The sequence below is a fragment of the Lissotriton vulgaris genome, chromosome 1_1 (genome assembly GCF_964263255.1).
Source record: "Lissotriton vulgaris chromosome 1_1, aLisVul1.2, whole genome shotgun sequence".
NCBI classification, from domain to species: domain Eukaryota; kingdom Metazoa; phylum Chordata; class Amphibia; order Caudata; family Salamandridae; genus Lissotriton; species Lissotriton vulgaris.
Genome location: NC_141685.1, coordinates 600,558,845 through 600,583,353, shown reverse-complemented (window position 1 = coordinate 600,583,353; position 24,509 = coordinate 600,558,845). Strand labels below are relative to the sequence as shown.

Below are 24,509 nucleotides of genomic sequence, written 5' to 3'. Positions count from 1 at the left end.
CCATGTCACTGTGGAAGTAAACTGCAGCAGCAGAGGCCTGAGACAGGTTTGAAAGGTTACTTCTGTGGGTGGCACAAGCAGCGCTGCAGTCCCACTAGTAGCATTTAATTAACAGGCCCTGGGCAGATACAATACCACTGTAGAAGGGACTTACAGGTAAATTGAATATGCCAAACAGGTTTAGGCCAATCCTCCCAAGTTTACAGAAGAGAGCACATGCACTTTAAAACTGATCAGCAGTTGTAAAGTGCCCAGAGTCATAAAACCAACAAAAACAGGTGAGACGAAATACAGGAGGAAAGCAAAAGGTTCTGGGATAGCCCAGTAAAAAGGGCCAGGTCCAACAATAGGTTACATTACAAGGATTTTATGTAACACATGTTCTTGCATGTGCTTATGAACTGCTGATTTTGAAATGAGGAACATGTAATGTGTTGTTCAATGTATTGAGATGTTTAATGGCATCAAGCAAGATTCAGCCGCAAAAAAGGCCAAATATGTGATTCTTATATGCGATCCATGTATCAGTTCTTTAGAGGACATGCAAATATCAACAAAAGTAGTTCAAACACTGAGGTTTTTGCCTACATATTCCCATATCACTTTAGTTTGATGATGCCTTTGTTGTTAACACGTAGAGGCTGGAATTCAATGCAAGCATTTTGACCTTACTTCCTTTGCCCTGAGTCACCCACTACTTAGCTTTTTTAAAAGATAAATGCCCTATATATCCTCCAGCTGTCTATGGTTAGCCAATCACAAGCCTTCGTTTCTTGCACCTTTTAAAACTCCCTGCTTCAGGTAGTCACTGGTTTGGAGTCCTCAAAACCTGATTGTGGCATTTTCTTTGCCGCCTCCACCATCCATTGACATCTCAAGTCCCTATTATTTGAATGTCAAGCAATATTCCACCTCTAGGCTGGCTTCTGCAGAGAGAGTTCTTCTATGATAGTATGCTCTGCAAATGCCATATTACATGACATTATGGGGTTGCCTAAATCACTTTTATTCAAAAAGTTCCAAAGCCACAGCGATAGGGCTGGTTTAAAATAAATCAAAATACAAATTTGAGTGAGACACCAGTATGATAGCTTTCTGACTGTATCTGCGTTTTATAAATTCTGATTTCAGTGGCACAAAAAAGCACATACTTTACAAAAAGTAGATTTTAATTAAAAGTAAACAATATAAATTCACCATGATGAAAAAAACGAAGTGTTTGCTGAAGACTGTGACGGTGTACCTGCACATTGGCTGGAGAACACAACAATAGAATATTTCATTCATAATCAGCGGTGGCTGCTCCTGAGAAGCAGCAGGGGGGTGAGGGGGGCGGTAGGGAGAGGGGTGTTTAAAACAAAATATTAACTTACCTGCCAGCTAGCTGGCTGGCCGGCTGCCACCGCCTCTCCTCCATCTCTTTCTGGCATCTGTGCAAGCAGGAAGCTCCCAGGCTCCCACATTCCCCATAGCCAATCACAACGCTGTAATATAGCATCATGATTGGTCTGAGCGCCGCAGTCCGAAACTCTGCCAGGGACTGGGGGCCTGGGCATGTTCTCCACCAAGGCTTTAATGCAGCCTGGTTGGAGAACATGCAAAGTGCGCATGACTGTTAGGCCGGTCCATGAGAGTTACAGTCATTGCGCACCCTACAGAGTGCCCACCACTCCTTCCCCCTGCTCTGGGATCAGAGCAACCCCGCCCCGACTGCAAAGCTGCAAGCTGCAGGAACAAATAAAATGATAATAACATCAAGATATTATATTTTTATTTGTCCTTCTTTGCACTGCTAAAAGCAATGGGGCGACACTCCTCCGCCTTAGCGAGCAGAGGAGCCATTCTAACTCTCATCTACCCAGAAAGACATCAAGTTGTAAATTTGTGTCTGTGCTTAATTAACATATAGTAAAATATATAATTTTAACCTGTGTACTGCGGCCCCAATTTTCCCCCAGTGCGGCACTTCCGCAAAACAGGCGGGCCGCGTCGGCCATTGGCCGACGGCAGCACCGGGGCGGTAGTGCTGCCGTCGGCCAATGGCCGACAGCAGCAAGGAAGGGGTTAAGGAACACAAATGAGTACCCAAGTGCATTGATGCCACCGCTCAAATTTTTTTTGCAGATTATTCCTAGGCACGCCAGAAAGAAATGCACACCAGGTCTTCTGTGTGTTGTCTTCACTGTTGACTGGCAGGTTTGTGCGGAGTTGGTTTGGGCACTTACGCCAGAGATGCCAATCATCATACAGAGGGCTCTTAGCCTGTTGAATGATTTGTGCTTTTAAAAATATACATTTACACTTTAAACTATATGCACTGCTACAGTATGTCTAAAGAATGCATTTTTGTGATTCTAAATACTTCTGTACTACGACACCTTTGTATAATTTTTGAGTTGGTTCAATAAATATTAGCATAACCTCCATATAATGGTTTATTTAAAAATGCTTTCACTAAATTCCATTCTGAAACGTACTTATTTATATTACCATTCAGGCCAGTATGCGGCTGCCATAAGTTTCAGTTTAGGGGGTGCAAGGCGTGTGGAACTTTTCAAAGGAAAACCGTGTGCTCTGAGGAACATGGGTGTTTAATTTACTGATCTTGGTTGCGGACTCCTATTTTGGTACAAATTGTAGGTGAAAGTATTTCATGGGGGCATGCTTGCGGTCATGGAAATATGTCTTGTGAAATGTGCCTGTAAATTGAAAAAGTTTTTTTATTATTATTTTTAAAATAGGGGATGCCAGGACCACCAGGAGAAGATGGTGTTCAAGGGAAAGATGGGCCTAAGGTAAGTTTGAACTTTCTGTATAAAAATGCTTCAATGTGGATATATTGTGAAACACCCAGATGTAGCGGCCCAAAGTGCCTTCAGTAGTTTAAAAATGTTTTTAGTGATTCCATAAATTCTTGCTGAATCATTGTCCGGCTTCTTTGTGCGTTTGTGGAAAACATGCAATAATTGTTGGTGAACCACTTCCATTGTATCTGTAGACGCAACCGTGCACCAGGACTTCTGATGTTTCCCATAACTTCCACTTCACAATGCACTTTTATGTGTGACACTGTGACCTGTGACCCCTGTTGCTATAAAGGCAGGGGTTGCAGTATTGACTGTAAATGCAAATAATGGCTCACCTCAGCTGTCAGAAGTTTACATCATGGTTAAACCAAATGGTCAAGATTAGAAAATTGATTTTTTTTTAAATATTCTTTCGGAAACAATGGTAGCAGTGTATGCTTTTTAGCATATGACCGAAATTTGGTATATGTACTAGAATCGATCCTCTGCCATTACCAGAGTAAATCTAAGAGGGAGGTGAAATACATTATTAGGTTGAGGTTTCAAGTTCCTCTTAGTTTTACTCCATCCCTTGGGGACACATCATAAAGTTCTGAGATTGTCCACCAGATTCAGTGTTATTTCCGACACTCCCTTCACTGACCTCTGCAACACACACCTACATCCTCAGCTCACGTATGATTCTCACTCCAAGACAATACTCTAAGTGATCATCTCCCGCATGGGGAGTTTTGGCCAACACCACAAACGTCTGCCAATTGTGTGAGGAGGAACCCTATGATGAAGCTTGCCACCTGAGGTTGGGTGAAGGTTCTTACCCTAAACAAATACATTTGTCAAAAAGAGACTACTACAGTGAAAGCCATCCAGAGTGAGTGGTTCTTCTACTCTAGTAGATTGTTACACTGCTGTTTGTTAGGACATCATATTTTCCCCAGTAGCGACTGGATGTACTTATTTATATAACTATTTATTTTTTGTGGAGTCCTACAAATTAATAAATACATGAAAACACATCTACTTTCACAAGCAGGCCTCTTTCACTGCATTTGCATCAGTCCTTAGCAGTGTGGAACACAGTTCAGCCCATCTAATGAATATTGTTTAGGGGGACCATGTCTCTAACTGTTCATTTTCCTCCTAATGAGTGATTGCATCTCCTGAGGAGCAAATGAAAGACATAATCATTCAATGGTTCTTCTCTTGAACAGGGTTGTACTGCAAGTAGACCTTTGATATCTCTGTCCCTAAACTAAAAAAGTGAAAAGAACCTATTCACCAGTAAAGGTGTAAGTGTATGGACAGAGATTTAGATATTGCCTGAGGATCCATTTCTTTCTCGGTTTTATCAACATTCCTAGTTGCATACCTAGAAAGTAGTGCCAGTTTCAGGTTTCCAGGTGTAATGCTGGGAATGCCACGTCACAATTCCCGCAAGCACCTGTTCCCACTGTGCAGAAATCTATACAGCATAGAATTCCACACAGGAACAATAGAACCTCCCTGTGAAAGTGCATGGGTTTTTTCTCCACTGGAAAATATTTTCCCTGTGCTAGAAAGCTCTTCCCCTACACACTCAGCAGACCTCGGGGTGAGTCTGGCCACTCCGCATCCTGGAAAGGAGTTATTGCTACCCTTGGCTTGAGTAACTTTACAACCATTTTTAGGTGAAGGTTTGGGAATGCCTTCAAACAGACATATTTGGGGGAATCCTCAAACAGAATACCCCCTTCCGATGCCTTGAATGGAAATTACGACTGCGGATTCCTCTGCACTCGTGGTGGAAAAACTCACACCCATAAATGCATTTACAACAACGATCAAACCTTTTGTGAATCCTTGATAGGCTTAAAAGAGGTGTTTATTGGCCTTTATTTTACGTTTATGACCAAAATACCTTTGTGAATAGAACCAAATTATATTTCCCCGACTTGAGAAACTGATCTGTCATTGCATTCCTTGGGATGGTGAACAAGAAATGTCACTTCATTTTCGGACCACCATTTTTAAACAATGCCGGATATAATATATTAATTTGCAAAGTAATTTGTTTCTCTACTGACATATACGTGATCTGATGCTCTGCTCAATGATACTTCTTAAACATTTGGGTTACCAACAGGCACAACTGGCTCATTATTATCAGCCACTGTGCCAACATGCCAACACCATCCATCACCTTATAAAGAATGGTGTTTAACCCCTTCACTGCAGCGGCTATTCTGCCGCAGTGCTAAGGGGGCGGGCGGAAGAGCGGCGGGCGCATGCTGGTGACGGAACCGCTCCGTCACCAGCGTCGGTTGCGCTGTGCTTATGACGGAGCGGTTCCGTCATGGCCCCGCCCGCTCAATAGAACGCTCAGCGCAGGCGCGGAATTCACGCTGCGCAGGAGCGTCGGGCGGGCCATGACGGAACCGCTCCGTCATCAGCACAGCGCCACCGCAGCTGATGACGGAGCGGTTCCGTCATCAGCATACAAGGGGTTAATATATAAATTCCTATGTAAAAATCAACAACATTGTAATCTCTCAAAAACAAAGCAAGGTGTTTTGTTGGGTAATTCTTACTTTAGAGAATACTATTTTATAACATTATCTATTCCAGGTAAACTCTTAGACTAATGCCATATTCCAAAGGCTATGTATCTTTAAAAATGTATTTCTCATCTAAAAACAAATGTCTTCCAAGATGTTAACAAATCACAGACCTATTCCTAAAATGTTTGAATGGTCTGTTAGGTCCATTAAAATATAATTTCCCCATAAAAAAAGAATTATGAATGTATTCATTACTCTAACTTTCACACACACAACCCAAAAAGAAATATTGATTGCTCCCACACTCCCAAGACTGGACGTGTTTGTATTAAGAAGCCTTTCCAGCTATTAGACCGCTCAAATTCAGACAATCCAAATACAGCAGCCATGTTAGATCTGGGCTATAATCCATGACAGTCCCTGGAATTTAGCCTAGGATGCTTGGATGACTTTTGATTCACACTTGAGGATCCTTCAAAGTACTGTGTCTTTTCCAGAACCCCCCACATTAAGATCAGACTAGGAAGCTCTAGCAGAGCACATATCTCTTTTTTTTTTTTAACCCATGTATTCTTCGCATTGCCAGTGCTTGCTGGACGTAATTTTTCCTTGTGCTTCAGTGTTCTAGCATAGAGGTATTTTTAAAGTAACAAGGACTGATATTTTTATTGTTTGCATGCTTAGCAATACTTCATTATGGATCAATGAATATTGATTCCATAAATTCTATATACATACAGTGCCAGCTTTATGGCGGTGCGACAGGTGCCGTTGCACTAGGTTCCAAGGGGGCGATCTGGCTGAAGTGAGATAAGATCAGCCTGCAGAGATCTTTGTGTGCACCAGCATTTTCTGCAGATATTACAAGGGCATGATAACTTTGGAAGCTAATGCACATGAGGGAACGATCCCAAATGTGTCTTTTCACAGTTTCGACTTGTGATATAGTAGCATAGAGAGTAAATGTTTCTGCTGCAAAGCACAAGTGACATGCAGATCACAGATTAATGTGTTAATAGCTCAGTGGGTTATTGCTTTGTCAGAGAGATCCTTTTGTTACTTGGAATATATAAGTAACAATCCTTATAATTCAGCACATTGAACTATCAACTGGCATCCAAGTGCTGTATGCAAATAGAACCTTATTGTTTTTCCTCTCGGTCATTCGTTATTCTAATGTTGCTAAAAAAGGGTTCCTTTGGGTAGCAATACAATTGTATTAGTATAAAACTCCAATCATTGTGTTACATTTATGGGATGCATTTACAAACACTTTGCACCTGGTTTACATCACAAATGTGATGCAAAAGGTGCAAATTGCTGTTTTGGGTCTTACTTTCTAGCACAAATCCTGAACTGCATTAGACAGTAGCCCTGAAGTAACACATATAAGCTCTTTGCACTACTTTACGTCAAGGAAACATACAATGTGTGGTAAATGAGCTTCCCATGCTCTCACCCATGGATTGTTATGCTAATTCCTATTTACTAACTTTGGTATAAAGGGATTGGCATTAAAAAATGACTCCTCTGGCAAGGCGTAAACTTGGTGAAAAGATTTGTCTCCAAACCTTTTCACCTTTGCATGTGTGCTGCACCATGCAGCACACATACAAGGTGGTAAAGTGTTAAACTTTGTCAAAGCATATAATGTTGTGCAGCAAGAGTACCCTTACAAGATAAAACCCAAGCTTGACATCAAGCAAACATCCTTACACTATGGTGCAATGGTGTGTGCATTGGCACAAGGGAGCCTAAGGTACACCAGCACTAGCAGAGAGAGCAACAGCACCATATCTTATAGATATGGTGCGGTTGTGTGCTCTCTTTTTCACACAACGCAGCACAGCAAGTGCGGTTACTACATATCGTAAAAACTTGGTTAATCTGTCCCTTATTTCTCCAGACCAAGCACTTTCAACAAATAATGCCTACCAATCAGTGTTTGATTTGTGCCGGTGGTTTCCTGTGCTTGGCACCGGCACTTAATTCTTAACACAGGAATTTATTGCAGTCTGCCACATGAGGCACTATTTGTCTAATTAATAGTTCACCACAACAACAGCTGTTTAATAATTAAATATACATTAAAAATGGCTAGTGCCTTCCATCCAAGACATTCTTTAAGCCATGGGGTCCTGGAATAGCCTCCATTGTCACTCTTGTAGGATTGTGATAGTAGTCGTGTTGGTACTTTGATTGGCAGTGATGGCTGGGGCAGTGGGTGGTGTAATCTGCAGTGACCTCCTGATGAGGGCCCTCGCACTTATGTTTTTACAAATTAAGCACCGCTACTAATATAAATGACATGTGACTCCTACACCTTTTAGCCCTCCTTTTCTTAGGAACATTTCCTATACCTTGATTCGCACTTGTATGGCTCATTGACTCCGTATAATATGTTTGTGATGTAAAGTGCTGCAACAGTCTATATTGGGTTGATTAGTGCTATAAAATACATGCATGTGAAATACAGGTAAGGAGTGATTAGGGGCACCAGTAGAGGATGATAGAGAGGTAATCAGTGAAGAAGAAGAAGGTCTTGTGGGGCACCAACAAAGATTGTTGCACCAGGCCACGCCGACGCTTAAGCCATCCCTACATACATACATCATTTAATCCCACTTAAAGTCTTCCACTGAGGGATGTTTCTGTCTATAACACCCCAGCTCAATCTACATGTCAGCTTTCTATAAAATACTCGAGCAATCTTTGACTTTCAGGAACTTCATTAAGACCTGATTATTCTATACAGCTTAACTCTGAACTTTTCTTTTCTCTACACCCTGTAGCCAGTGCCAAGACGCCCTCGGATATTCAATGTAACATAACCTAACATACAGGTAACTGAGCAGTGGCCCCTGTAGAAAGGTGCACACCTGTGTTGATTATTCTCCTATTGCGAAGAGTCAGAGAGATTGATAAGAGGGTCTCTGGGGCCAGGTCTTCTCGCTATTAACCCCAAACATCCTTTTACGATCACAGGGCTAGTCCTCGACGGAGTGGTGATACATGCTATTTTGTTCATCATCATCCGTTCAAAGGCAGGGCTGGGCATCTGATGGCAACAGCGACATTTAGGGCTTGCTGTGCACATTCGTTCGTGCGCTGTTCCAGCCTTTGGTACCATCTAAAACGGTGAAATTACTCCAGTGTTCCACAGAAAAATATTGTTTTTAGTGTGTGCTCAGAGTTACTGTTATATTTAATCTTGTTGACTTTCCGCTAGGGGGAGCAGGGAGACCGGGGCCCACCTGGGGAGGATGGCGAAAAAGGTGAAACCGGAAATCCAGGAATTACAGGACCTGTTGGTGAATCTGGCAGAATGGGTCCAGTGGTAAGTATTGAAGGTCTTGTATTTAAAAGAAATCTGTATCTTTTTAGAAAAGGGCATCCTCAAGAAAATATGATGTAGCCATTGCTTGTTGGGAAGAAAATTAAGTTGAACTTTTTTGGTTGTGTGATATAGATTTTAATTATTATGATAATAAAGTACTGAATATAAACATAGCCCTTTTGTAAGTTTTACCTTGTCCATTTTTAACTTAAATTTGAGATTGTCTAATTGAAGGATGCAGAGTTGGTTCACAGTACTTCTCATGAAGTGTTGTAACTTGAAGCTCTATTTACAAATTAACTTGCTTAAGGCAGAAATTTACAAGATATTGCTGCCTGCAACAATAATATGCTTTGTACAAATACATTTCTGAAACATTCGTACCTAATGCGCCCTCTTCATTGATTCATTGCACTTCCTACTCAACCACCTGTTTATTTCTCACTGTTTTTTAATCTGCAGGGGCCTGAAGGAAAACCAGGAAATCCAGGTCTCCGTGGTCGCCCAGGAAAAAAGGTAACTATTTGGTACAATATTACCTCAGGTTTCCTTTCCATCTCGGATCTGAATGACGTAACTAGCAATTTGGGTGCACTTGGCAATAGAGTGGTGCAGTATGGAGCCAATGCAGGGCTTCCCCGTGACCATCTGCGGTTGGTTTAATCCAGGAAATGTTGATGTTTGTTATTGTCAGGAAATAAACACACATGATGGTTGGCAGAACGAACTCTGCCTCTCGTCGTCTAATTTCAGGGTACCTTTTCTCTTCTTTTCCTTATCCTAAGAACATGAAATCGTCTTTTTTTTCTTCATGTATTGTTCAAAACTTTTTGACCACAATCGCCTCAATGCACGCGTGGTCTCTTTACTTTTCTGTCTTCCTTTTCCTCCCAAATAACAAAACATTCTGTCAAAATATGTCTTCAAGGTGAGATTGAGGTAAGCAGATCACTCGAAAATTCTCTTCTCAACCGAAAGGCTCAAATCTCTTTCAATCATCCAGTTTCTTTGCATACCTAAGTAGTCCTCAAACATTCTACTTCTTTTGGGTTCTTCACCACTTGCTTTTTAACTTCCTCTTTTTGTTTGATTTTCACACATTGACTTCAACTCCAATCTGACATTCAAAGATTGTTGGCCATCTCCGCATAGCGCCTAAACCCCTATGCCCTACATTTTGACTCCAGTGGATATCTTTTTTCTTCCACAGTGAGTGGGACTCTACTCACTGCCTATCTTAGAAATGCACCTTTTAATGCTCTCTCCGGGTTTGAGCTTTTTTTTGTTCTGTACTATATAGTAATTGTTGTATGGTTTTAAACATGTTTAGTGCACCAAATGTTAGGGCTCAAATTTGACTAAAAAAATAATAAAATAAAAGAAACTTAACTGAAGAAGACCATTCAAGCACTAAAATGTTGACTAGGCTACAGATGCACAAGCATGCTTCCCTGGAGGTGTTTTCCATCATTGTTTGCCCCTCCTCTCTTCTTGTCCACAAACACCATGCTTTCTGACATTCTCTTCTTGAAGGTCATACTCTTCCTAAAACACTTCTTCAAATCATTTCTGAATATTCTTTTGCCCATTTGTTGGTTCTGCATCCTATCTATGGCTCTAACTGGAACTGACTTTCTGTCCAAAGTGCTATTCTTCAGGGGCGGTGGCTGCTTAACGAAGGTGGTGGGCAGGGGGAAGCGGAGATTAAAAAGAAATCCACTTACCTCTAGACCTGCTGCCGCCTCTCGGTCCTCTTCTGTTCTCGACGCAGGAAGCACACAGACACCCCTAGCCAATCACGACGCTGTTGTCACCAGCTTGACAGCAGTGTTGTGATTGGTCTCAGTGCTGTGGTTTGGTGTTCGGACAGGGACTGGGAGTCTGTGCATTTTCTCCGCCCAGGCTGTGCAATACAGCTGGTAGGGAACATGCAAAGTGCGCAATAACTGTTTGGCCGCTCCAAGTCGGGCAGCCAAACTGTTGTGCGCACTTTGTTGTGCGCACTTAGAGAGTGCCCACCACTCCTCGCCCTGCTCTGGCAAGCCCCTACCCCGCCTGAACTTAAGCCAGTATGGAAAAATTAAAATGATTATAACATTGCTTTATCATCAATTTATTTTTCCTTTCTGAACTGCTCCCAGAGCAGAGGGGTGGCGCTCTTCTGCCTTAGCGGAGGAGCCGCTGCTGCTATTCTTCTTCCTTTTCCAACATGAGCACAAGACATTTATGCCATGTGCTTTCCCTGCACAAATTATTTTCTTATATTGCTGATCCTCACAAATGTTTTAAAGCTAAAGTCAATTCTAAAATGTTTGCCAAATGCATTGCTTTCACATATCTGAAGTTCGTTTCCAATTAAGTTCATTTCGAATCCATGTGTTGAAACAAGTCTTCACAAACTAGTATAAAGGCTGGTGTGAAGACTAAGGATCTCATATGAGTTTTTCAATTGTGTACCACAAAGGCATGATCTATGCCGATTCCACCATGAACCTGGAAGCAAAAAATTTAGAATCTGGAGTCAAAGAAACAAATGCAAATTATGACATTCCTTACGTTTGGCTTTTCATTATTGTAATTCACACTCGCTTAGTTAAATATTAATGGTTGTGGTTTACGTACTGTGCGCATGTTGTTAACAATATGCGTAATGAAGAAATCAGATTAATTCCTATTTTCCTAACCCAGCATGTGAACAAAGTGCATTAATCAGAGTGCACATGTATTTGAGAAAGGTTCTAAATATCTTTTAATTGCATTTCTTTCTCTTTAAATTACTTTTCATCAGTTCCTAATTTGAGCCAGTGGTTTCAGGTGGGGGCCCACCGGCACCCCCTTATTCAAAGAAAGGCACTAATTGTTCCTCATTAGACTTTGACTCTAAGAAACAGAGAAAGCAGGAATGACAAAAAACCTACAAGAGTGAAAGAAAGCGTCAGGGAGTGTCTATGAGTGAGTGAGCTAGAATCAAGGCTTTGCAGTCTTGGTAATCCACATTCCAACATTCAGTAGCGCAGCAATGGGCTTCTAAGCAACCTTTTGGATCCCAGCACTTATCCTTTACAAATTAAGCATTGTGTTTCACTAATGTACTTTTACATCCTACACACATATGAAACCTACCCTAACTGGTGCAGAGTAGCACTCTTTTAATACCTTCATTATTGAGATGTAGCATAGAGGTGATAATAATTTACAAATGTCTGTAAATATGTATTACGCTAGAATTGATTGAGTGTTTATCATATTTATTTACAATTGTACTCACCACTCTACAGACTCGCTTCTGTGAATTCCCACTGGTGCAACTCAAGTGTGTAGTCTAGGTATCAATGAGAACATCACACATGTATACATTGTATTAATTTGTGCTAGTTTCATGTGTATGTGTTCATTGGAGGAGAAGTGTGGCTCAATGGTTAGAGGCGGCAGACCCGGAAGCTGAGATCGGCACGGGACCAGGGGTCGATTCCCAACGCGGCAGGTCTTGGGTCAAAATGTCCGCGGGCCTGATAATTCTCGCCTCGGCGCCTACTCTAACCTTGGGTTCCACTCTGCAACTCTGGGCAATAGCTTGCTTAATCTTCACAACGGCCCCTTCAACGCCGGGGATGCCTGGTCTCACCTTGGGGATGCCCAGAAGGGACCATCTCACAGGGAAAGCCAGGACGGGTTCCCCAGCGGTATACAGCGCCGGGACGCCCGCTGTGCGGGCAGCTGTGCGCTTTACAAGTATACAACACTTACATAACATTCACATTTCATTAAAACTTTTACCAGGTATAAATCGCACATGCATTTAGGAAAAACTGTATGTAAATTTAGCCATGAAAGATGATAGTGCATTATTTTCGTTTTTGCTATCTGTAGTGTGTGATTTTTATGTTATGCTGCCACTGATGCAAATCTGTTTTAAACTTTGCAACAATACTAAAACAGGGAGAAAAAGGACAGATGGGATTTATCGGAGAAATTGGTGAAATGGGTGACCATGGTCCACTTGGAGAATTGGGGCCTAAAGGAGCAAGAGGAACACGAGGCTTAGTGGTGAGTATGCTTCTTTTGTAGATTTGCCTATTAGTTCATGTGCAAGTGCACATCACACACATGTACATTACTTCTTTTACGAGTGTGTAAATCTAAGCTGGATTAGATTGCACAATTTGATGCATTTCATGAACATACCAGTTGGCAATGTTGTAGAGGACCCATGCCGAAATAATTTTTTTGATTAATTATGCAATACCTTACCAATTTATGAACTGATAAGAATTATTTTATTTGTTGGATGGTGCCACACTCCCTTTCATTCAAATTTCAATTAGTGGCACAGAAATGGAGCCTTTAAAATGCGGTCTTAATTGTGGGAGTACTTTTATTTATTTGATTTAAATATTTGCTGTTAGTTGGACAGTGGAGGTACAGCCCTTTACATAAAACACTTTTATACAGCAAGAGCATCTGGTTCGCGAACTGTTGTTCTTACAACATTATAGTCTTTGTGGCACATTGCGCAATAGCTGTCGAGCTGCTTCAGCAGTCAAGCAATGCAGCTCAGTCTCTCTTAGACAAAAGAGAACTAATGTGTTCATTTTGAAATAGCAAAGTTTTGAATGTTGGAATGTTTATGATGAAAAACATGCCAATTATAAATCAAACCAGACACTATAAATGTTAAGAGCTGATGATAGTCATCAATCACATTATAGGTGTTACTTGAAAACAAATTGGATACTTTGACCTTTACATTACATGACAGCACAGATGCCGATAGTCTAACTGCTGGAGGACAAACATCAGATACTGTGAACAGACACAAAAGCTGCCAAGGAGAGGAGGGCAGAAAAAAACGACTAAGTATAAATTAAAGGGCTGATGTGGAGAAGCATAAATGTTGACTTTTGGGGACAATGTAAGAGTTTGAATTGAATTGAATCCCAAAAGACGCTGATCGTCTGGGTGTACCGGGAGCAACCGGAACGCTGACTCGATATCAGATTTCGCCATCAACGTCCCGGGCCCCAGGCGATTCAAGATGGCTACTGCCTCATCAAACGATGCGTATCGCACCGAACAAACTTCCGGATCAATTGCGTTGTTCACCGAAAGACCATGTGGAGCAGACAGATTATGGATCAAACGGAACTCACCTGGGTCCCTCTTGGGGACCACCCCTAACGGAGAACAAACAAAATTCGGTACCGGGGGTACACTAAACGGGCCGGCAACCCGTCCCCGGCTAACCTCTTTCTGAATTTTCTCATGCACTACAGATGTATGTTGTAACACGGAAAGTTGATTTTTGCACATCCCTACCCCCTGAAAGTCCCCCACCGGGATGCGGAAACCATGTGAAAAACCGTTCCGCAGCACCCCGGCAGAAGTACGATCCGGGTATTCGCTGAGCCAGGGAATCATTGCCAAGGTATCAATCGGGGTTGGTAACGGCGCCCCTCGGCCAAGCTTAGACCTGTTTGGCGCCCCCCTTACCCCCATTCTCACCCGTTCTGGCTCTGCACGATGACTCAGGATGGGACGACCCACACGTACTACATTCGTGTTTGAATTTACACAATCCCGGAGGCCTGGTACATTTCCCTTTGTTAAAATTAAAACAGAAACCCTTTCTCCCTGTATTGCCTGCGGGCCTCGACTGGTCGTCGGTGCTCGTACTTGGTCGAAAGGGCGTCCCCACATTTTGGCGGGAGTAATCAATAACATTGCTCCCAACCAATGGCATTCTTAACATTCCCGATTCTTTCATTTTATCCCATGTTACAGAATCGTAACAATCCCAAGTCAAACTCTTGTTATGTTCCTTCTCTTTCCTGAACAGGTTGTCATAACAAAACCAATGGTTACCTTGATACGATGTCGAGTACCCCATAATTCGTGATTGATAAACGGGAAACTCAGGAAGCAACTCGGGCCTACGTCCCCCCAAAATCGATGTGAAAATACCCCACGCATTGCCCCAGTTGCCAATAGTCTCATTCACCTTAAAGGCGGCCATTTTTGCGCGCCAAACACTCGGATGCATTAAGTCCTTCTGACTTTTAACATGCTCCATATCATAATGGTCAACAAGCAAGGAGAAAATATTCACATACTCCCCAGACCAGATCTTTTCCTTTATAGCCAAAGGCACATGTTGTCCCAGTCTCTCTCTACGAGAGGGTGCTGACTCGTCCCTTGCAACCGGCAATGGCCGCTTACCTGAACCGGACGCGACTTCTGCCGCTTGCGGCTTGTCTTTAGCCGCCTCCCTTTTCTCACGAAGTCCTTTTATCAGCGCCTGTGCCTCGGCAGCCGCAGCGCCATCACTACTATCCCCCAACCATGCTGCTAGCTGTGCTGCCAGCTCGGGGGGCATGTCTCCCTTGGGTGTCGGGGTGACGACAACAGGGATTGGATTCCCCTCGATCGGTACTGGGGTCGGCGCCTCGAGCGGGGTAGAGGGAACCGGGACGTCTCCACCGGCTGGAACCCTTCTCGGCCTCTTAGGTCTCCCTCCAGCCGGCGCAGGGCCCGTACCCTCCTCCCCGTCCCGTTCTGCCAACCGTTTCTTTATGTCGGACACTTCTTTGCAAAGGGCCCGCACCATCTGGTCGGTCGTCATTCTCTTCGCGCCTTTCTTGGGCATCTCCCCGAGGAAGTATCTAGAAGACAAAGAAAAGGATCAAAAACGCTCAAAATTGGCTCTTCGTTCTGTCCCGAGCTCACGTGTAGCGAGGAGGTGCAGCTTCGGAGCACAAGAACAAGAGGACGTCTTCTGGTCTTGCGTCTCTTTTTATCCGTCTTCAGGGCGGGCGAGAACCCGCCCCTGCCCGCCCCTAGGGCGGGGCTGGCTACGTCGGTGTCTAGGCCAGCCCACTCTAGGGCGGGAAAAAGCGCGCCCCGGCTACGCCGCTTCGGGCATACCAGCCGAGACACGCCTCCCGCCCAAAAATGGCTTCCCGGGGGGATCGAGGCACTCCACCATACGTTCGGGGGGACCGAGTGGTCGCCCCTTTCCAAAAGCTGCCAAGGAGAGGAGGGCAGAAAAAAACGACTAAGTATAAATTAAAGGGCTGATGTGGAGAAGCATAAATGTTGACTTTTGGGGACAATGTAAGAGTTTGAATTGGTTTGAGGGGTAAGTGGAGGATTGTGGTAGCCAGTTTCAAAACTCTCATCTTAAGACAGCTGAAATATTTAGCGAGAAATCACAATGGAGCCTGCGAGGGAGGTAATTCTAGTATCAATTTTACGAGTTTAAAGTTAATTGAAGAGATAAGGGGACTAAATCAGTAAAAACAATGTTTAGGTAATCTGCGAATTAGTATGGAGAAACAGAGAGAATTCAGAAAGATAAACTGTGAGCTGATATTGGGATATAAAATACACACTGACCATCAAACTAAGATGGGCCTCCACTGGCACATCCATTGGTGGGCTTGAAACATCTCAGACAGCGGCACATAACTGAGGCACACACTACAAGACCCACAAACCAACGTGGACTCATTCGAGTTCATATTTTTAAGTGGGGGATGTGGCCTCTATACCAAAATTACTGTCGCGCCACTGAAGAGTGCAATGAGCACGAAACATGTCAGGCGTGAATCGACAGGCATTCTGTCAACTGGATTCGCCCGCCGATACGGCTTTTACCTCATGAAGGTTGCTGCAGTGGATGTCAAAGTGCGTCTCCAACTGGTGGGAACCTTGGAGCTTTGATTTATATGCTGCCTCCCAGCCGCGGGAGATGCACCACCCGGAAATTTGGGTCCACGGAGCTCCGAATCACGGAGGCTCAATGTGGAGGCATCCATGGAGGATTGACAAGCCGGATGTGCGAGTGGAGGCCCATTGGTGGGTTTGAAACATCTCAGACAGCGGCACATAACTGAGGCACACACTACAAGACCCACAAACCAACGTGGACTCATTCAAGTCGCCCATTGGAGGGCTCATATTTTTAAGTGGGGGGGTGAGGCCTCTATGCTAAAATTACTGTTGTGCCTCTGAAGAGTGCAATGAGCACGAAAAGCATCAGGCTTGAATCGACAGGCATGCTGTAAACTGGATCCTCCTGCCGATCTGGCTTTTACCTCATTAAGGTTGCTGCAGTGGATGTCAGAGTGCGTCTCCAACTGGTGGGAACCTTGGAGCTTTGATATACAGAAATCATATCTTTACCATGTACAATATAGCAACAAAACACATTTGATTGCAATGCACTAATATACAGTAAAAGCACAAATTTAAGAAGTCACAGTACACTTACAGTCAAACACAGTAGAAAGAAAACCTTTCAATTTTCTCAGATTCTCTATTTGAGAAATATATTACATAATCTCACAGTAATCTGCAAGATTTCACATGAAATTAAGTAGCTTGTTTTTAGACAACTTAGGTTGAATAGCAGCATGTGGTTAAACTCCGCAGTGAACTGTCATGAAAAGGAAAAAATGAGTACATTTTAAGGCTTTTGTCTGTCGTAATACCAAAACTTATCATCAGTAAGGCATTTCCTCAGACAGTCACTTGAGGTGAGTGAGGTTGGTTATGGCTCCAACATGGCTCAATTTCCATCCTAACAAGGAGTAAAAGAGCGCTTTGGGCAATTTTACGGAACCCTATACTATCCAAAGTCAGTTTTACATATTAAACATTCATTATATTTTGTTTTTTAACATCTTCTTTATAATAGCAGACTATACCAAAGAACAAAATAAAACAAAAGGGTACCCACATTTTTATTCAACTATAAATCAAATAAATAAATAGATTGTGGTTTTTCAATCAATTCAAAAGATATCTACCAAAATAGTAAATAATTAAAAAAGAAGTGACATTGGGAAGTGGGCACATTCACAGGCAGTGATGGGTGGTGTGTAGGGGAAAACCGCATTACCTTCACCAGTGGTTGAGTGCTGCTCTTCCTCAACAATATAATCCAAAAGTTCATTTTATGGACAAATGAATAATATAAAGCATATCTTAATGTATTCAGTGGACGTCAGGATATTGCATGAAACTAGGTCAGGTAGCCATGGTGGAATCATGCAGAGCGGCAATTTTTGAACTGACTCCAAAATTTGAGGTATTTATTGTAGCTATTACAGGTGGGTTGTAGTGGTAACCAGGATTGACATTTATCATTACAATGGTTGACTCTATATTTTGCCACCAAAGATCAATATTTGGAGTTTCTTGTTGAGTCGTTTAAGAACTTTTATCCATTTTATCTGCTTCTAAAAAAAAACATTGCCTGTTGGGAGGTGGGAGGGTACACATTATTGTGCTCTACATAATCACATACAATACTTAATAGTCTAAAACACACAGTTAGATTGTAATGTACTAAGCAGCATTATACCTATGCATTCCACTCCGTATTCCTCAAAGATTACAAATGCTATATTAAGGTGAGAGCATCTAACTTTACATATCCAAGATATAAACAAAATAAGATTGCTTGCAGCGGCCATTCAAATTTGTTGAAAGTGAGTTTGCTGCATTGGATGCAGAGTTAAAATATTCCAGATTTTGACCATTATGATACCCAAGCCTGTAGTCATAATGAGAGACTCTATTGCTGGGCTATGTATCTGTAACTCTAATGGTCACTGAAAATAACTTAAAATTCAGCTAATACAATACTGAGAGGAGGAGTCTGATATTCTAATTGGAGTGGCAGAGGCCTATGACACAAACCCTAAAAGCATTTGCAGCTCAACAGTGAGATACTAGTACACCTTTAACTTCCACACACCCAAATGTATGAGACTTTGAGCAACACACTTAGTGAGTGTGTTAGAGTTTTAATAATCGAGCATAGAAATTAAGTGAAAATATAATTGGTGCATACTTCAATAAATCCAATAAATTAAAGCATGAGTGATTATGTGTATAGAAAATACATTACTTAACACCTTGGCTGCTGTGGTTATTTTTCCGCTGTGCTGAAAAATGCAAACAACAGTGTTACATGACGAGCTCAGCTCGTCATCAGCACACGACCACCGTGGCTGATGACGAGCTCAGCTCGTCATCAGCATCGAAAGGGTTAATATGCTGAGGACATGCCAACATGAGTCAGAAAATCAGAATTATCAATTTGGACTCTTAATCGCACTGTATTATACTTGTTTTATTGTAGACTGTTGTCCAATTCATTTCCCTTTTAAAGGTACCTTCTATTCCACACTGCTGCAACTGAGAGCTGAAATAGCACTGACATCATAAGCGTACCAAGTTATGTCAACATCAGTGATACCATTCATGATGCAATAATGATGTCATACATTACATCATAAGTGATGTTACTGAGGATGTAATTTGTAAATTTGGTTTATAGACTTGTCTTGTGGTTCAGTGTACTAATGCATCTGTTCCAGGAATATGTATTGGACCCCGTGGTCACAGGTTTGAATCCTGGGTCCACTCAGCCTTTCATGTCTCAGAAGTTGATAAGACAAGTAGAGTTTAGTTGGGTAACAGTAAACATTTATTATACGTTAATAGTACCAAGAGACTTGCGTATGATGAATGTGCCCTCTACAGACACACCTGTTACGCTTGACGTCATTAGAAGTACATGGTGTGGATAGCAATTAAGGTTGCATTAGTTCCTTAATACTTGATTTTTAAATGTGTATTGTTTCTGGGTGCTTGACACTACATTGCTTCAACTATGTCATCCGATTGTCACCCAGAGACCCTCAGCAAAACCTTAATTAATCATTTGTGAGCAAATATTTGGTGACAATGCATCAAGCATTCTCCCCTGTAAAGCCATTTTATTTTTGCCTGTTACATATTTTCAGATCACTGTGTGGCAAGGAGACAGCATTTAGAAAATGATACAGCCCCATGAACCAATCACAACCAGTCATGTTTTCGTTAGGTAGGGAATTCCAATGTTTCTAAACAGGAAACAATATTAACCAAATAAAAGACAGATTTTTAAAAAAAAAATGTTATGACTTTATTTTTTTCTCTAAAAATACAAAACATTTGTAATCTTTTTGAATGGAAAAATGTGCAACCGCGACTAAAATATGCAGATTGTGATAGGCATGGTTGTACACAATCAGAAAATGGAATCTTTTACTGATTTAGATTTCCTGGAAAATTTGCGGTTGTTTGTATTTATTTATGTTAACTAACATTTGCAGAGAGCACAAGGAAAACGTGTGCAGCCTTAACTCTGAAACTGAGCTTTAGCATCCCATCGTTTAAAAAAGTGTCACCCAGTGCAGTGATGAGATATTAGAAACTGAAAAATATGAAGAAGGAAATTCCTGAGACACTGCCATGCCGGTGGAAAACATCAAATTGCATTAAAAATAACGTCCATTTTAAAGGCACCTTGATAGTATTAGAAAAGTCTACCATTCAAAGAGAATGAGTGCATCAAATAAAAAAATACTGTCAAATTTACACATTTCAATGTGAAGGTTACTTTTAATGTATTGTTAGAATAAAACAAGTGGACACAAGACACGAATTTACTTTTGTGAAACAAAATAGAAACTTGTATGCAATGATTGTGATTTTAAATACTGATTCAGTTTTCTGAATGTGTGTTTTTAATTTAATAGGGAAATATAGGACTGATGGGGCCCGAGGGAGAGCCTGGAATTCACGGATACGGGGTGAGCTATGCTATTAATCCTTGCAATGTATATTTCTTTTTTCTTCATTCCATTGTTATGGTTTTTACCATGTGCTGCAATTTTTCAACTGCGAGTGTGACTCACTAAAACAACGAAATCATTTAAAGGCAATAATAGCTGGAAATGTAGTTGTCTGTAGCCTGGAACAGTAACCCCTCCCCCTAGTTTCTGGCAATATCTTAGTGTAATGCTTCAAAGTCAAGATAAAACTCTCATATGTAAGTAGGTCCTCATGCAATATTAGAAAAGCAATGTCTGCCCTTAACGAAAGCCAATTCCAGTAGAATAGTTTAACATAACCGGATCATGAACACAAAAAGGCTTAACATTCAGCTTACATTGTCATTCCAAATCAAAATTGTTTAAATTGTAGTCTAGAGATCTGCCTAGGAAAAAATAAGCCACTCTGTGTGCACCAGCATCAATCTTTCTGTTTCTCAGGGAGAACAGTTGTATTTGAGTGTCTGGAAATTACAATAGCACCTTTTCACATTTCTATAAGAAGCTCTCACAAAAATGTATCCTAGGAAAGTGCATCGTCAATTCAGCATACCCGCTTAGGTCTCAATACTTCTGAAAGTGTGTTTAACAATCACTTTGTTAGAGTTGTATAGCTCACAGTGGTTAATTTGAAAAAAGAAATAAGTGCCTGGGCTCTCGTTAGGAGGCAGCTTGCACCAGCCCATTTCTGCTGTTAGCGGCACATAAAACAGAACCAACTATTAATCTTGAAAGTGAGGAGCGGATTTGGCGTAATGGTCGAAGCTGCTGTCTTCCGAACTGGGGATCCAGATTCGGGGTTCGGTGCCGCCTCAACATCCTGTGATTCTGGGCAAATCACTTAATCTCCCTGTGCCTAACATTAATGAGTAAGTCCTTAACTGGTGCTCATGAAAAGCGCTGGTGTTGATGATTAAGTGCTAGGGCTGAGCACTGGAAACCACCGGCTCAAATTAAGAACTGATACCTCATAGTTGGGTATTTACCTGTAATTGTACATGGTTATCCAATGCAATGTCTCCTAAAATCTGTAAAGCTTTCTATTGGGACTCTATGAATTTATCAGTGGATGTCCTGGGAGCCATTGCTGTTAGCAGTCATTTGGCTGAAGAATCACCGTAGTCTGCAAATACTGAGGCCCAATATTATGTGGAATTGAAAACACCACAGTGGCCAACCTGAGATGCAAAAAGGAGCCTCACCGGCTTCCATTGCAGATACTGGAGACGAGGGTTCATGTGATTAAAGTAAGATATATATCCTGGCACCATATCACTTGTATTCTGTAAAACCTGAAGCATCATTACTAAGGAGTACTGTGTTCATAATGTTTCTCTACTCTAAACTTGTTGACATAAAGACATGAATGACGGAGGCTGCCTGGTCCCTTCTTGATACTTCCCCTTCAGTGGTGCTCCAGCACTCCAGCCTTTCTGTTTCATTCCCCCAACCAGGACCTCGGGTCCTTTAGAACCTGTACCATCACTTCTGTCTCTCTTTTCTCTGTCTCTCTTTTTGCCACTTCATTCTCTTTTTTGCCACTTCTGTCCATCTTTTATGTCACTTCTTCCTTTCCTTTTGCCACTTCTGTCTCTCTTCCTGCACTCCTTCCTCACTTTTCCCACACAGCACATACGTTCAGTGAGCGTGCCACTGCATAGCCCATCTGTGCCCGTCTGCACCCTAACCACACTCAGCTCCAGAACCCCAGGTCTGCCAGCCGGCCACTGCAACCTGAAACCCTTCTCATGTGAAAACCTGCAGATGTCTGACCCCTCACTGCACCCAGGCCTACCCCCACACAGACAGAAGGTGCATTTTTCTGCCCCACATGCGGCTTCTCCTGTCTCCGACCCTCAAACACCACCATAGAAGTTTGGGACCTCCTGCATGACCTCTCTCTAGACCTCCTCTTCCTTACCAAAACCTGACTCAACCCTGCATCTGCCTTAGACATAGCCATGTCCACCCTTCCCAGTTTCAAAATCGCCAGACAAGACAGAAGCAACAGACCTGGAGGATGTCTTGCGATCATTTACATTGAGGTAATCAACGGCTCCATCCCCTTGGCTCACACCAGCGACCAGCAAGAAAACATGACCTTCAAAACCAGCATTTCGAGCACCACAACCCTTGGAGGAGTATAATTCTACCACCACCCTCTCTCCCCGAACCCAGATCCAACTTCATGTCCACAATCGCTGGCCTCATCACTGCTTTCGCCCTCGCATACAGCTCCTCCATTCATACAAAATTGATCTAAAACAGCTTCAACGCTAGCAAAGTGATCTTCGCCATCTTGAAGGAATTCCCGCCCCCTTCTGCCAGTCCTGTGACCATCACTTTATCATAGTAACTCTGTACACGACTCTCCAGCAGCTACACGAACAAAATCAAATATGCGCTCTTTCCACATAGGGACTCCATTGAACCCGTGTCACACTACACCTTCGTCAAAGTACTCAATCCAATCTGCATAGTCTGCAAACGCATCCTTTATGTCACACTCGCCACTTCATTGGACTCCTGGAAACACACCACCATCCCACCGCTCCTTAAAACACCTTCTTTAGACGCCCTGACCTAGACCAATTACAGGCTGATCTTCCTCCTCCCCTTCCCAACCAAGGTCCTGAAGATGCTCATCAATGCCAGACTGGCCAATTACCTCAACGCGAAAGACAGCCTGGACCAATCTCAATCTGGATACAGACCCAACCACAGCACAGAGACGGCCCTCATGCTGCCACTGACCACCCACCTAACCATGGACAAAGGAGAGACAGTGGCACTCATCCTACTAGATCACTTTGCAGCACATTACACCAACTCACTGGAATTCATGGCCTGGCGCTTCTGTGGATCAGCTTTTTCCTCTCTGGATGCACCCAAATGTCCAGCATAGGCCTCTACATACCCAACACCTCCAACCTGATCTATGGCGTCCCACAAGGACCTTTCCTGAACCCCACTCTCATCAACAACTTCATCACCCCCCCTTGCCAGCATCATTCGCTCCCATCAATTCAACATAATTTCTAATGCAGACTGACACTCAGCTCATACTCTCCCTATCAGAAGATACTGCCGCCAACCAAGCAAACTTCATCAGCTGCATGTCCTCGGTAGCAAACTACATGAAAGAAACTGCTTCAAACTCAACAGTGATCAAACTGGGGTTGTTCTTTTCAGCAAAGACGCCTGCCTCTGGTCTCCAGGCTGGTGGTCCACCGGGCTAGGAACAGTTCCCTATCCATCCAGTGCTACCAGGACCTTGGCAGCCAAATCTCCATAACTAATCAAGTCAACTTGGTTACTTACCCCTGCTTCCTCAAAATGATATGGAAAGTGTTCAAATGGCTTCCCTAGAAGCCCTCATCACCAGCAGGCCTGACTACACCATCACCCTTTACGTTGGCATCACAGCTGAACACAGCAATAGGTTCCAAGAAATAAAAAGGCAGCTGCTAGGTTCACTCTAAAACTCCCACATTGCACCCAAATATCTAAATAAGACATGCACTGGCTCCCCGTCCACAAATGTGCCCTTTCCAAACTCCTCATACACACCAATAAGGCACTTCACAAGCAGGCCCCAGCTTGCCTTAACAGCTGCACCCAGCTCTACTTCTAGGCCAGACTCCTCCACTCTGCCATCCTTCTCCTTGCCCCCTTCTGCAGAGCAAGAGGTTGAGCCTCCTCCTACCTCGTCCCCAAAGTCTCCCCCACCACATTGGAGCCTCAACATCCGTCCTTGAAATCAAGATGAAACTGAAGACCTGGCTCTTCCGCTAGCCCTCGCGTAGGCCAATAGTCCCCACTTCACAGGTGCCAAGATACTCTTCCTGGTGATATTTGCACCGTACAAATAACAATAACATAACCCACCATAATATGAATGGGTGACTGAGCTGAGCTCACATTTGTGGATGTGGACACCACAGCCACTGAACCAAGATGCAGTCTGTCCTCCCATAATGCAGCCCTCGCTGAAACGTATCAAAACCTACACACACCACCCACAGACCTAGACAGGACCTCATTTCTATGAGCTTACATCGACCCAGCCCTAAGAAGCTGAATATTCTGCCTTCAGCTAAGGGGAGTTACCTAGCAAAGCAGCATTCAGAACTGTGCAGTACTCCTGCCTGCAATATTATTG

At 42.8% G+C, this 24,509-nt stretch overlaps 1 protein-coding gene across 1 annotated transcript in view; it reads left to right on the top strand.

Moving 5' to 3' along the window:
• The window catches only part of COL24A1 (collagen type XXIV alpha 1 chain), an 897,023-nt gene that overhangs the window by 693,882 nt on the left and 178,632 nt on the right, over positions 1-24,509 (top strand). Inside the window, exons 36-40 of the mRNA XM_086954096.1 lie at positions 2,742-2,795; positions 8,574-8,681; positions 9,144-9,197; positions 12,621-12,728; positions 20,273-20,326. Coding sequence (XP_086810222.1) covers positions 2,742-2,795; positions 8,574-8,681; positions 9,144-9,197; positions 12,621-12,728; positions 20,273-20,326 — 378 coding nt within the window. The remainder of the gene's footprint in view (positions 1-2,741; positions 2,796-8,573; positions 8,682-9,143; positions 9,198-12,620; positions 12,729-20,272; positions 20,327-24,509) is intronic.